Source organism: Taeniopygia guttata, chromosome Z (genome assembly GCF_048771995.1).
Source record: "Taeniopygia guttata chromosome Z, bTaeGut7.mat, whole genome shotgun sequence".
NCBI lineage: Eukaryota > Metazoa > Chordata > Aves > Passeriformes > Estrildidae > Taeniopygia > Taeniopygia guttata.
In genome coordinates this window covers 16,635,347-16,650,240 of record NC_133063.1, presented here as the reverse complement: position 1 = coordinate 16,650,240, position 14,894 = coordinate 16,635,347, and the positions used below count along the sequence as shown (strand labels likewise).

General features: G+C 42.4%; 1 protein-coding gene across 9 annotated transcripts in view; it reads left to right on the top strand.

The window, feature by feature from the left end:
- Nucleotides 1-1,441: 1,441 nt before the first annotated feature.
- CEMIP2 (cell migration inducing hyaluronidase 2) overlaps nt 1,442-14,894 on the top strand; it is a 50,408-nt gene continuing 36,955 nt past the window's right edge. For 2 of the 9 annotated variants that reach the window (XM_030258444.4, XM_030258440.4), the window contains exons 1-2: nt 1,442-1,611; nt 14,328-14,664. In XM_030258444.4, the coding sequence (XP_030114304.4) occupies nt 14,340-14,664 (325 nt within the window). In that variant the 5' untranslated portion in view covers nt 1,442-1,611; nt 14,328-14,339. Of the gene's footprint in view, nt 1,612-2,065; nt 2,158-2,231; nt 2,472-14,327; nt 14,665-14,894 lie in introns of those variants that run through there. The other 7 variants (XR_012053076.1, XM_072922492.1, XM_072922489.1 and 4 more) reach the window with 6 other exon arrangements.

The window sequence follows — 14,894 nt, the reverse complement described above, 5'->3', positions numbered from 1 at the left end:
CTTGTGGGTGCTGGGTTGACAGCTGGACTTAATGATCTTAAAGGTCTTTTCAAGCCTTAATTTTTCTATGGTCTTATGATCTAGTGCTTTTATAGCTCAAAGGTGTTTGTGACCTGCCTGAGACTGAAAATAATGTATTATATGGGAAGTCTAAAATATACATACATGTGCACTCCTACTTTTTTTTTTTCTCCTACACAAATACCTAATGCAATATATTTCCTTTCAGACTATTTAAGTACGTAGAAATGTTTTACTTTATGCCCCCATACAGTAGTACTGGCAAAAACATCTGCACTTGAGTATCACTGAAATGACCTTTTTCTCAGGCTTCTGGCTGAGAATGTTGGTCAGCAGTCTGTATTTACTCTTTCTTTAGACAAGTATATAAAAAAAGTAAATACTTTCTGTTCTTGGACTAATAGCTTTCTAGTAGATAAGCAGTGCTTACCTTCAGTTTAATTTCAGCCAAAGTAATTGGCAAACGTAAGTATTCAGTTTGTATATGTTTGTTAAAAAGAGGCAAAGTTTTACAATTACACGTGTTAGAATGATTGTGCTCCTGGCCTAACAAAGAGAGAATAGAAGTAGAGACACACTGTAAAACCAAGATGAGATTGTCTTATTCATATACCTACAGGCTTTCCTCTCTGTGGTTTAGTGACAAAGGCAAGTTAGGAACTGTCTCAACCTGTTTTGTGCCTATACAGGCAAATCTCTGACTTGAGTCAATTACTGCTATACCTTTCAGGCCTGAAGCTCAAGCTGTGCAGCAGAGCTGCAGTCACAGTCCCCTCCTGAGCTAGTGCAGCTGCTCATTCCACTGGGCTCCCTGCCTGTGCTGCCTTCCACGGGCAGCTGCTATTCAGTGGTGCGATGGTTTGCAGTAAAACTGCTCCGCACCCTGCAGTACTGGGGTGGAACATTGCAAGCAATGGATCTGACTGTGATCTCCAAGATTTCGGAAGCTGATTTGCAGTCTAATATTTAGGCGCTAGATGTCTCCGTGTGCTATAAGCACACCACACAGGCTATGCTTACTATGCTTTAAACAAAGAGGAAATCGCTAGAGGCAAAGTTAGTAGGGCTGTGTTCATAGACATACAAGTGAGTTATCACTTTGACTTCATCTGTTTGAAATATTCCCAAGGAAATAACTATGTTGGGAAATGCTTGTGTTTCCCGAAGCATTTCATTGAACCATCTTGGATCCGATCAGGGCATGCTATTTTTTTTTTTTTTTTTTTTTTCCTACTGGCTCATTAGTAATGAGTGTGGCCCAACCTTGCTGCGTGAAACGGTGGGAGGTCCCAAACTTAAGAGAAGCCCCTTGTCAGATTTGCATCAAAGCTGACAGCCTGAGGTGCTCTGAGGCTTGACAGTCCCTCTTATAGCCTATGCCAATTGATGCTCTTTGCTGTGTAACAGCTTCAGGCAGGGGTTCCCTGAAATTCAAAACATTTTTGGCTTTAGTTTGATTTTACTTAAAAAACATTAGAACCCGAAACAAAATTCAAACAAGACAAAACAAACAGCAACTAAATCAGAAAGTGGAATCAGATTCTCCAGTCGGCTCTTTCCCCTGGTCAGACTGCCCGGACTACAACCGCGGTAAGTAACTTTTTTCAGCCTGCACGTACCGACAGCCGCCGCGTGTCTCTGCTGCTGTTGACTCTCCTGCGCTCCGGGCGTCCCTCCATCCCTCCCCGCTGCCTCTCCGGAGTTAGCATTCTGTCTCTTCCCTCGCTGCCGCCTGGCTCTCGTACCTCGCGCACATTCCACACTGCCCAGGCAGCACCTGCGCGTTTATGACTGTGGAATTATTATTGTTACTATTATAAGTATTATTATCATTATTAGTACTAGTACAACAACTACTTTGTTACTATTACTTTAACACAGACATCGGCATCTAACGGTATGTCCAGTATTTGAGCTGCAAATCAGCTCTTTTCCACTCTGCCCGCAGGAAAGCCGTAGCCGGGCACGGATACAAAGTACCCCCTGCTTCCTCTTGCCCCCCAGGCCCGGGTGCCGCGGGAGGCGGCGCCTGGGTGTCCCGTCAGCAGCGGGAGGGCCCGAGGGATGCAGTCCCTCAGGGAAGTAAACGCCAGGCCCGGGCCGGGCAGCGCGGCGCCCGGGCAGCGCGGAGCGGAGGTGCGGCCGGGCCGGGCCGGGCCGGGCGAGGGGCGGGCGGGCGGCCCCGCTCCTCCCCCGGCGCGGGGGCGGCGGGAGCGCGGGAGGCGGGGCAGCGGCGGCGGGGCTCGGCCGCCTCCGCTCGGGGCCCGCGATCCGGGTCGCCCCGCGGGGCTCGCGGCCGCTGCCAATTGCGTAAGGGCGGCAGCCGAGGCGGGGAGCGGCGCAGTTGGCGAGCAGCCGGCGGCCTCCCGCCGTGTCCGGGGCGGGGAGCGCTATGCCGCCGCCCTGAGCGCGCCGCCGCCGCCCCGAGCGCGCCGCCGCGCCGGGCCCAGGTGAGAGCGCGCCCGGCCTGGCCGCGGCCGGGCCGTGCCGGACCGGCGGGGCGCGGGCCGAGCCGCCGCGCTGGCCTCTCTTTTGTTCGCAGGGCCGGCGGGAGGGGAGGGAAGGAGGGAGCGGGGGCGGCAGCCGCAGCCGGCGGCGGGGCGGGCAGGGCCGGGCGGCAGCCGGCGGCGGGCGCGGCCGCCCTGAGGAGCCGCCCGGGGCCGCGCGTGCCCGGCAGGTGTGGGCCTCGCGCCGCTCCGCGCGGCCGCTCCGCGGCAGGTGCGGCGCCGGGGCCGCGCTCAGGGGCCGCCGCTTTGTTGGCGCGCCCGGCCGGACGCGCCGGGATCGCGGCCGTGAGCGACCGGACTGGGGTCCGCACCGCGGCGGGACTGCGCCGGGGCTTGTCACAGGCATCGCCGAGTGCTTGGGCTGTCGTGGAGTGCCGTCCTTGTGACTGATAACCAGCAGCTGCTTCGCTGCCCCAGAGGCACGTAAGAAAGAGTGAGAGCTGTACATCATCGCAGCCCCTCTAAGAAAGGAGGGTGTGCAGCGATTAATGCACTGCATTTTTGCTACATCACACAGCTTAGATGAGAGCTGTGTGCTGAAGATAATACCCTTGGTTATATTTAAATGCGTATTTAGTGACATGGTTTCCTTGAATGGGAAGAGATTTTTTATTTCTGAGTAGTTCTAAAAGCAGAAAAGCAGCTGTAGCTCGACAAAGACAATGTAATAAGGAGGATAAAGTAGTACTTCAAATTTTTGGTGGCATTAGTCTGTTCTCAGGAGCTGTGGTATGTGCTGTTTTGAGATGGGGATATATATTTTCTAGTAGAACACTGCATGTTTTTTTAATGACAAATATTAACACATTGTCCCCACAGTATTTTGTGGGGAAAGGGGTATTAAGGATTGGCTGGAAGCTTTTAGCCAGTTCATCTTGTTGCTAGTTGTTAGAGACACTAACTAGTAGAAGATGTTGGCCCTTGTGTGTAAAAACCATTGCTTTCAGAAGGGCCTATGAAATCTTCTGAAGGTTTCCTAGCTGTTACAGGTCCTGTGAATGGAAGTTACCTTTTGGTGGTACAGTTCACTTTTCTTCCAAGTTTACAAACCAAGGGACCAAAAAAAGGTTGTTTTTCCTTTAAGGCATGAGTATAAAAATAGGTAGAACACAGAACACAAGACTACTTTGGTTTTTTTGCAACTTTTCTTTCTTTTTTTTTTTTTTTTTTAAATTTTAGTTGATACATATTTGAGTAGCTTGTATTTCAAAGGAATTAGGAGGTTTATTTCCTGACGGGGGGCAGTGGGATAGGTGCTTTTCAGTCTTATTTAAATACTTCAAAACAACATTCTTACCAAATCTGTGAAGAAATGTCTGCATGCCTTGGACAGTTGGGACTAGGAATGTTATTTAATTATGGATAACTTTAAGTGTGCTTTAAATACAAAGCACAGTCATTAACTTCCTATATTGTATGTCCAGTGTGTTTCAGAAGTTTTATTAAACAGTTTTAGCATACTGGTTTTGTATGTTTTGAGGCAAGTCCAGATTCTTGCTGTAGAAGTCTTGTTTGCAGAAAATAAGCAGTGACTCAGTTTTGTTCATCTTACCTGTTGAATAGAATGGAGCTGTTGGCTTCTTTAGCTGTGGGAAGGCTCTGACTGCTCTGTGCTAAGATTGGAGATGTGTCTTCTCTCGATTTTGCCTTATACTGGGGGGAGCCGGGGAGGAGAGGGAACCTGGTTCCCACTGTCTGCTGGAGGCTGATGCTGCAGCCTCCATAGCTGTAAGGGCACACCTCTGCTGCCTCCGCCCTGCAGCTGAAGGAGCTCCTTGGCTGATGGGCCACATAATGCGTGACTTCAAGGAAACTTGTCCCATAGTGCTTGCGATGAACTGTTCTTTACCTTCTGTGTGCATGCACCAGAGATTTAAAAAGCTTCAGACAGAAATTATTGGGAAAATTGTCACCCAGTAAATCTTTACTACCCAGTAAATCTTGCTTTCTGTATATTAAAAAATTAAATCATAGGAATATAATCTGTAGTATATCAGTAAGATTCATGCTTTGCCTTAGTAAGGCTGTTGTGTAGAATCACCTATGGTATGCACCAAAACATGATTAAAGTCTGTGTTGTAAATTGCAGTTCCTTGTTTGGATTCAAATTGTGATTAGACTTGATACGTTCTCAGCTTATTTGTACCTAAAGGGATTTCACTATTGGTTTAATGGAGGTATTTTTGGCAAGACAAATGGGAATGAATTATTTGTAGATGTGGGTGTAGAAATCCACAGAAATATTTTTGTGGAATAGTAATACTGAGAAAGAAAGTGGAAAAGGAGTAGAAAAGTTGAGCAAAGATGTGAGGGAGAAAAGTTATGTATTTGGCAATATGGGAAGAAAATACTGAAGGCACAAAAGAACGCATACTTTACACTTATAACTGATTTTAATGCTTTGCTGTGAAGTAGGTTAACAGAAATTATGTGCTAGTAGCTCTTCTATCTTTTTGGCACGTGGGATTAAGAAGAACATGTGAAAAAGAGTAGTACAGTCATACAAGATGACTAGCTATACCTGGCCGGATGTTGCACTACTTGGCAGTAGGGCGCAGAGTTCTTGAAGTTTCCTAGAATGGAATTCACTGTAGGTAAGCCAAAATATGAGTGTAGCCACCAGCTCAGGAGAATGCATACCTAATGGTGGATTACAGGGCTTTGTTTTGCTGTTTCAAGATTGAGATTTTGCTGTTTTGAAATATCCCAGATATGCTGTTTGTGTTTTTTACAAAAGGAAAATTATAGCATGTTTTTTCTTTTACAAAATTCTACAAACGTATCATGTTGCGTAAGTTAAGTCACTGTTCCTTTTTCACTGGGTTCTCAACTCATGTAGTTCTGTGATTTCTGAGATACTTTAGAGCCATGAATTATGTTGGCATTCCGCTATACAGTCAAGTTAGTCTTCTTTAGTTCATCAGTAGGAAACCCTTTTCACAAGACCTTTTTCATGTGCCCTCATGCAATACCTGGTATATGCTGTGCCTTTCTGCTACATTGCCACAATTCGTACAGCAAAATGAAAACTGTACTGTATTTTAGCTGCTGTGTATCACTGTGGCACGTTAATGTAAGTGATCAGGTAAATGTGTAAATGTGTTGCTGATCACAGTGAGCAGTTGCAGTGGCTGAGTTTGAGGGGGATTTGGTCGTTAGAGGAGGAGAGGCGATTTTGGAAAAGTGAAGGTGAGAGACAGGTAAACGAGGCCTTAAAGCGTAGTATGAGAGTGGCCACATCACGTCAGGCCAAGTGTCCATCCAGACAATTACCTGGGGTCTGGCAGTGGTGAGTAATAGTCATCTGATGAAGCTACTGCATTGTGATGCTACTGCTTCCACTTGTGTTTCAGGGACTTCCTAAACTCGAGGCAGTGTTATTTATCCAGTAATCCTCAACTGAATTATCTTCTGCAACCTTGTTGCTCTCTGAACCTATGTAAATTCTTAATGTCGAAAGCATGTAGTACTGAGACAGATTCAGAGACTTCTGTGTCATGAAGAGTCCTTTGGGGATTCAGAGAGTCTGTTCTCACTGGATGTGATTGGCTGTGGTTTGCAGCTCTTAATTATTTTTTTAATGCAGACTCATTTAACTTGGGTCATACAAAGACAAGACAAAAGAATGTGGGTGTGCAGCTGCAATAATTCAGTTTTTCAAGCAGCATTTTTTTTGTGGTTGATGCACTGTTAAAATCTGCCGAGACAGTCCTTCAGGTATGCAGAATGAGGGGTGACATATCATTTGCTGAAGCTTGAGTTGGACTGAAGAAAAAATTCTAAGAACTTAACAGCTTTGCCAAAGAAAGAAATCTACATGCTGATACAGAAGAGAGTGTGTTATTATGCAGATTCATGTTTAAAATATAACTTTTTAAATATAATTTAATTTTTAAAATATAACTTAAACATGACAACCCTTTGATGATTAAGTGACTGTATGAGTATACTCAGGAGTGTTTTGCATATGCCAGTTTACTGAAGCTGAATATCGGATCTGAGTCTTTTCCCTACTGCATGTTATAGTCTATACTTTCATATATGCTTATAATCTATATATAAGGGCTTTTCTCATTTAACAATAGATATCTAATCTTACTGCCCTTCTCTTTGGAGTAGGATTGAAGGCCCAGTGATTCAAGGTAGTGCCAGAACTCAACTTTACCTCTCTGAAGTATATTGCCATTACATAGAAAATATTCTATATTCTCCTTTGAAGTCCTACACTGTAGCTGTTAGGTTGGGATTTGTGTTTTTCTAGAGACTGCAGATATCTGTATACCACTTCTTATTGTTTGTATGAGAAGTAGTTTAAATGCTTTTCCCTGATTTTTATTTGGATTTTTCCCTACCATCTTATTCTGGTTCCCTAAGGTGAATGTGGCAAATCTGTCACTTTTGTGTGAAAGTTGTTGACTTAAATGTAGCTGTTTATTTACTTAAAAGTAGGCTTGTAGTCAGATGCATCACTGAGCTGAGCTCAAAGCGTTCTCTAAACTAACCCTCACAATGTTCCAGTGAGGCTGGTGGCCACTTTTTTTCCTCATGTTACAGGCTTGGGGCCCAAATAATCTGTGACTCATGCAGTAAGTGAATGACAGATGGGTGACTAAAATGCAAGTTTCCACTCTTGATCTCTTACACAAATTATTAAACATTTAATTTCTGAAAGAGAAGCAGTAAAAATTATTACATTCATTTTCCCTGTTTTAGCACATGCCATATTTCCTACTGTGCCCTTGGATATGCTGTATTTTAGTTGTTGATAATTCATGTGTTTCTGCATATTTTCCTCCAGCAGAATATGCTGGTTTTTAAACAGTGAATGAAAAACAGACTAGACCGCCACCAATTTATAATTTACAAAGATAAACTGTCATAAAGAAACAAAGGGTAGGAAAGTAGAATTTACTGGAAATGTCAGATACCATTTTAGGTACACTGACTACAGTTTGCTGTGGCTTCTGGCTTATGTATCTTTTTTTCAGTGGGCAAAATCTGAAGCTACTACAGTTCTACTTGAACAGACTGAAAATCTACTGGTCAGTTTAGAATTCTTGAAAACTTGGTGTCTAGGAACTGGAAAAAAACATGTCCCTGCAGTTTCTGCAGTAAGATACATATCTGCAGCACTACAAATATCCCTAAGTTTTGTATGTAAACTTTCTGCAAGATATGCAGATACTTCATCTGCTGCATCAAATGCTCTGTAAGTGAAACCAGGTGAGTGCTGCACAGCTTGTTCACACAAACTGTGCCTGAAGGACAAAAGCCCAGTTGTGACTGCAGCAGGGAATCATTTTTATTGTACAGATACCCTCTGGTCTGTCTCATCCTTAATGGTGAGCTGCCAAACACCTGCACAAGAGGATAGAAATGAAATTCATGGCTCTCCTGTATGCTGTCAGCCTACAGGACATGAGAGGGTTTTACTTGACCATAGTTTTGTACTTATTCCCACAGACAAATGCTATTCCAGAGTGTCTATTTACCTCTTTCCCTTGGAACGCAGTGTTTTGACCATCCTCTCCCCCTCACCTCATCATCATTTCTAATCCATAGATAATAGCTTAATTGTTTTGCATGTCACTTAAACTTATCTAGTCCAACTTTTCCTACTTGTATGTAAGTTTGAAATTTCATGTGAACTGGAGATAGGCTTGTGTTCTCCAAGATTTCATTAGACCAACTGATGAAGATTATTTCTATCTATAGGCCTTATCTTATACTGTAAATATAATGCGTGTTTTAACTCATGTTTCTTGATGTGTGGTACTGAAGTGGTTCTGTGATTGTGTACTTTGAAAGATTTGTTTTAAGACATATGGACCTTGCAATTTTACATGTTTTGTACATGCCAAGAAATTTGCTAAAGATTATTAATTGCAACACAGGAAATTCTGAAAATCTAATGCAATAGAGCTTGTTTCATGAGTTTTGTAACTTTTACCGGTCTTATATCTCTGTTTCTTGCTGATTTTTGCTGTAATTTTCTCCTGAAAGTGCTGAGCATGGGAGAAAACTTGGTGGAGGCATGCAGAAAACAGCATCTATGTCTAGATGTCAGAGTTTCTAAAGTTTGGGGTTTTTTTTTTGTAACTCAGTTGAGATTTTTTCAGGCTGTTCTAAATATTATTTCCAACAATACTTACTTGACTGTAGCAGTGTATCTCACTGTGAACTTATTCTTTCCAGCTTTTGTACATGGGTGGAAAAGTATGTTCCTTCCAGTAAACTATTATCTTAGTGAATAGGTGTAATTTCAGAATGAGGCAGGAGGAGAAAATGTGAAACCAGGAAAGAAGGCATGTGGGCACCCTCTCTGGAATTGTTCTTACTGATGAGGTATCTATTGAACTGGCAATTTTCAGGACACTTTAAGCATTGAAATTTGTATTTCTGTTGTGGTTCACCAGCTTGAAGGTCTATAAAGGTGTGCATGTCGTGCTTTAGGAGTTTGCTTGACATCACATTCTGTTCAGTAATTGTTTCTTCTTAGGAGTTTTTTAATACTGAGTTCTTGTCCCTTTCCCTTTTCATGGGTTTTTCCTCACTTGTCCTCCAGACAAGTGCTTCTACCAGGAAAGAGATGGTACAGAATCACTAGGTTGGAAGAGACCTTCAAGATCATCGGGTCCAACCCATGCCCTAACACTGCAACTAAGCCATGGCACTGAGTGCCACATCCAGTCTTTTTTTAAACACATCCAGAGATGGTGACTCCACCACCTCCCTGGGCAGACCATTCCAGTATTTTATCACTCTTTCTGTAAAAAACTTTTTCCTAATATCCAACCTATATTTCCCTTGGTGCAGCTTAAGACTATGTCCTCTCATTCTGTCAGTTGATGCCTACTGAAAGAGACCTACCCCCACCTGACAAAAAACACCTTTCAGGAAGTTGTAAAGTGTCATAAGAATGAGTCTTCTTTACAGTAGATAGAGATATCCTTTAGCTAGGGAGTGAGTCTCCTTTTCTCCAGGCTAAACATCCCCAGCTCCCTCAGTCGTTCCTCACAGGGCTTGTGTTCCAAGCCCCTCACCAGCCTCATTGCCTCCTCTGGATGCGCTCAGGTGTCTCAATGCCCTTCTTAAACGGAGGGGCCAGAACTGGACACAGCGCTCGCGGTGTGGCCTCACCAGTGCCGAGTCCAGGTGAAGGATGAACTCCCTGCTCCTGCTGGCCACACCATTCCTGATCCAGGCCAGGAGCCATTGGCCTTCTTGGCTGCCAGGGCACATGTTCAGCCAGCTGTCAACCAGCACCCCCAGGTCCTTTTCTGCCTGGGCACTGTCCAGCCACACCGTCCCCAGCCTGTAGCACTGCAGGGGGTTGTTGTGGCCAAAATGTAGGACACGGCACTTGGACTTACTAAACTTCATCTTAGTGGACTCTGCCTATCCATCCAACCATTCCAGGTCTCTCTGCAGAGCCTTCCTACCTTCCAACAAATTGATTCGTGCTCTCAGCTTAATGTTGTCTGCAAATTTACTACTGTGTTGCATGGAGAAATATTTTTTTTTGTATGTGTTGTTTTCCTCTATCCTTTGTTCAGTCTTTTCCTTAGCGTCAATTATATACTCTTAAGACTAGACAGTGTGGTAATAGGTCAGCACTAGAGATGGTGTAATTTGATGACCCAGATCAACAGAAGTGTATCATTTTTTCTGGTTTCTTTTGTTTTATTTTTAAGACCTGTGATCCTTAAAATGTGCTTAAAGAGGTGAATAAATTATGAAGTAAGCAAACATTCTGTATAACATTTTCAGATGGTGCAGGTGTGGGAGTTTATTAGCATGTTTGACATGTTTTATTACACTTAGCATTTGACAACACAGAAGTGTAAAATATCTTGGTTTTTTTCTCACTTTTTGGGTGGTGTCATGTGACATTTTGAATTATCTGGCAAAATAAGCCAATTTCTTCCCAGGAAACCAGCCCCAAAATGAGTAATGGATAAGCATGCTGCTTGCTTCTGAGTGCACAGTCATGTCTCAGGAGGTTCATATGTTATGCCCTGGTTGTACAGTGCATATGCTTCCAGTTTCTGACCATGTGGAACAATGTGGGCTTGTATGAGAGTGTGGTAGCAGCACAAGTTAAAAGCAGTGAAGGAATACTTGAGCAGATGGGAGATGTTGCAGCCTGTTCAGTAGCTCACTGCTGTCTGTATGCTGGGGTTTGCTGTCCACATCTGTTTGCTCAGTTGGTCTGTAGATGTGTCCAGGCTTGCAGGTATTCACTGTTTTCACCTGGAAGCTGTGCAAAATAAACCTTTTAAATGGGTTTTGTTTTTTTAATTTAAGGTGGTTTAAGTTGGCTTGGCTGATGTCACCAGTATGAGAAGTACTTGTTTGCTTGCTCATGCTGTAGGAAGGGGTGCATGAGCAGAAACCTGGATTGCATAGAGTTATATTACTCTTGCAAAAGAGCGATATGCAAATAGTGCTGTCATCCAGCAGATGGATGGCAATGAATTAATTTAAATACTCCAGATATGTTGTGGGATGAAGTATCTGAGATCCTCCAGCTGAGTCTGTGCATTGGAAGCTTCCCTCTTACTGATGAGCTGGAAGCACTGCTTAAGTGTGTCTCTGACTGAAAGCTGTGTTGAATAATGGATTTAAAATCTTGCATAATACTATGTTGAGAGCTGACGTGCAAGAAGTTTGAGAGTAGTGAGAAAGCAGGATTCATAAATGGCATGACAAATGACACATTTGTACAGACAGAACTCTGTATAAATGTTAGTTAATTGGTTGTATATGGTGTGAGAACTTGACTCTTATTGAAAACACTCTGAAGTAAGCTGCAAAGTAAATTACTGCACCATTCTGTGTACCAGAGTATAATTGCAAAGGTGGGAGATGTTCTTGTCTGGGATTGACCATCAGGAAGAGATGCCCAGATCATGAGTTCCTTTAGGAGACCACAGTATAGGCACAGGTCAAAGGGAAATGTGGGAAAATTCAGGTGCATAGGAATTTTCAATGTGGTATTTAAATAGTTTAACAGTTTGGGTATTTTGTCCTACATTTCAGTCTGTAAATGTATTTGCAGAGTAAAATTTGTGCTGTATTTGGGGCATGCAATCTGTATTTGTGCAACCAAATAATTGCGTTCTCTGGTGCATAACTGGCCATACAGACAATTACTATACGTGCTTTTATATGGTGCTCTTTGAAGGCTTCCACAGAGTGGAAAGAAACAAGCCAATAATTTGAATCAGATTATCATTCTATCTTTCAAAAAAGCTAGTAGCTGCTCTACAGGATAGAAGACATCCTTTTTCAGCTAGAGAATTTCAAATAACACATGCAGAGGGAAGGAAATATTGCAATGGTTACTCCTGTTGTGATGGAAAATTGTATGGTGAGTCTTTAGACTGTACCGAGTATCTGCTTATTGGCTTAGTGTAATTATTTTTATTTTGTAATTGTTAAGACAGCAATTCTGCCTTCTCTTTCCCACCCATCCTTGGGGTGCCTGTGTTTTCACTTGAGTGGGATAGTTGAAAACTTTTACAATTGCCAAAATGAGGGTTGCAAACAAAGCAGAATGCTTTGTACAGCACAAAATATGTTTGAAATATGGCACAAGTGTTTCCAACAGCTGCTGTAATGAATGTTTTTATTTGTTTGGTGTTTATTTATTTATTTATTTATTTTATTTCTTTAGAGGTCTGACAGTACTTTAGGAGGCCTTGATGGGAAGAATTGTAGGAAAATTATTTTGTAAAACAGTTGCAAGTTTTGCATAGCCAATCTGGATTCAGTTGCTATAGCTGAGTAGCTTAAAAACTTCTTAGCTGTTGATATTACACTATGATGAACGCTGTAGTAATTTTTTCAGTGTCACAGAAAAATGTCCTAACTGAAAAATTAACCAAGTTTAAGGAGCTGGGGTTTCAAATCATAAAAAAATAAAATCTCGATGCTTGATCAGATTTCTTAAAATGTTTAATTAAGAAGCTAGTCCAGCATTTGTTTAGCTAGACATAAATACTGAACTATTTGAACTAGCTAAAAAGCTCCATCTCTACCCAGCATTTAATACCACATTGAAAACACAGAACTTACTTTCACTTCTCAGAGGTGATAAGCTGAATAAAAGCAAGTGAAGTTAAAGCAAACTGTTGCACAGTGCACGTGACTGGTTGGGCAGTTAAATTTGAGAGCAGAGGATTAGGTTTGCCAAAGAACAGAAAGGAGAATGCTGAAAAATTAATTTATTGTAATGAACAGGTGCATTATAAGAAGAGGACTTGGAATAATTTTTGCACTCTGGGATAACTACTCCAGTTAATGTTTCAGTGCCTTCATTGGCATTGTGCATACATCAGGAGATGAATTGTCTCCTATGAAAGGGTAATCCAGCCTGTTCAATAGTAACAGCTCTTTTTCCTGGAAACAGTGAACTATCAGATTTTGCGCCATGTGCGACAAAAGGCTCCTTTGCTACTTCTCAGAATAAGACTACAGCTGTCACATTTCTCCTTCATCAGCGTGCCTGACACTTCAGAATATGGCTCAGACTTCCCTTTGTTAATGGAACAGAAAGAGGATCTTTATACTCTTGCATTATCAGTAGTTTTTATTTTTCCTACACTTTGCTGTTTAATGCACATGACTTATGCATAAATCCCCTTCAGGATTTAGTTTCAAAAGTTAGCTTTCAGTTAACTGAAACTTGAGCATCCTTCTCTAAACATTTGATCTGTTAGAAATGTTATAATAATGAGGATAAAAAAAATTATGCCAGCTTTGTGAATACCCCGTGCAGCACTGTTGACTGGAAAACCAGAGAAAACAGTCAAATGCAGGTATGTCTCTCAAATTATTCAAGTGTGGTGAGTTAGAGCTGCTGCTGAGGATGGGCCAGGCAATGATGGCACTGATAGGGTGGCACTTTCCTCTTGGTGTGCTTCAGAAGAAAGATGGAAACAATACTAGTAACTGAAATAAAAGCAGCACTCACTTCTGGATGATAGGTGCAGAGATCTAGAGCAGGCATGTTGCTTCCAGGCTTTGTGTCCAAACCCAGGCATCTCCTCAGAAAAAAAATCACAAGGTTTGCTGAATAAGGTGTAGGTGACTTTCTTATAGGACCATTCGTGATGTACCTTTACTAACAATTGAATTTTGCTGTGAGTAAATCAAGAGTTTTCTGGCTCTATGCACCTCAGTTTACTAAAAGTGTTGACTAAGTTGCATCAGCATGACTAGAAATAAAAGAGTATTTGGTATTTTAATTTAAACAGCTTTTAGGGCTTCTACTGTAGAAGGCAGGCAGGCTTCTACTGTAGAAGGCAGGCATATCTTTTTCAGCTTCTTTTCCATAAGGGAAAGTGAGGTGTTTGTTCAGCTTCCGTTTACAGAAAAAAATACATTTAGACATTCTTTGCATAACTGTGGGGAAGCAGGGATTGCTAGCTTTCTCATTGTTCATCTGATTTCTTAATCTCATAATACAAGTTAACTGTGAAAATACTCAGTGAAAAATACCCCCTGGAACTATGAAGAAATGGTATGTGTTTTACTGGGTTCCCACACCACATGCTTATGAGTTTAATTGTGTTGAAGATGCATGTGCTGTTCTTCCGTGCACTTATACCATGGCAAGTAACCAGTAGGAACTGAGTAACACCTATTTTGTAAATAGTCACAGCTTCAGTGGCTGTTCTTGACACATGTGGCTTAAGTTTGTGTTCTGTTGTTCTTTTTTTTTTTGTTTTATGCATTTTGATCTGTATTCTGAAAGCCTGTCTCTTACTTTTTGCCTCTCTGTGTGTGTTCCAGTGACTTTATAACATGCAAGGCACTGATACCAGGGGGAGCTCCCCTGCATTCCTCCGTCCTCAAAACGGGAGCAGTCACAGGTCTTCGGGGTACGTCCCAGGGAGAATTGCCCCTCTCCGTCCCCCGCTGCCTTCGCAGAACCATGCTGCAGCAGAATTTACCTCGGCAAGACAGGAAGCACAGACAAGACTCCCATCCTTATCAGTGGAGCAGCACCGCCGACAGGCAGAAGCCAACAGACATAAAAATACTCTTATTTGCTCTGCCATTTCTAGCCTTTCACTTTTTGTTGCACTGGGGATTTTTTTGGGAATAGCTTCAAAATATGCTCCAGATGGTAAGTTCATTAAGAAAATCATCCTAGAAGTTATATATGCTGCCTGTGAATATAACTCAATAATTCAGCATCAGGATTATTGCTGAAAGATAATAGGACACTCACTGTGATTTTAAGATTGCAGGAGGCAGAGACTGGGGGCAAAGATCAGCTTTGTTTTTGTTATCAGTGTTGTTTTTATTACATATGGTTTGATTGTAAGTAATTACCTGAAACAGAAAGGCATAGCA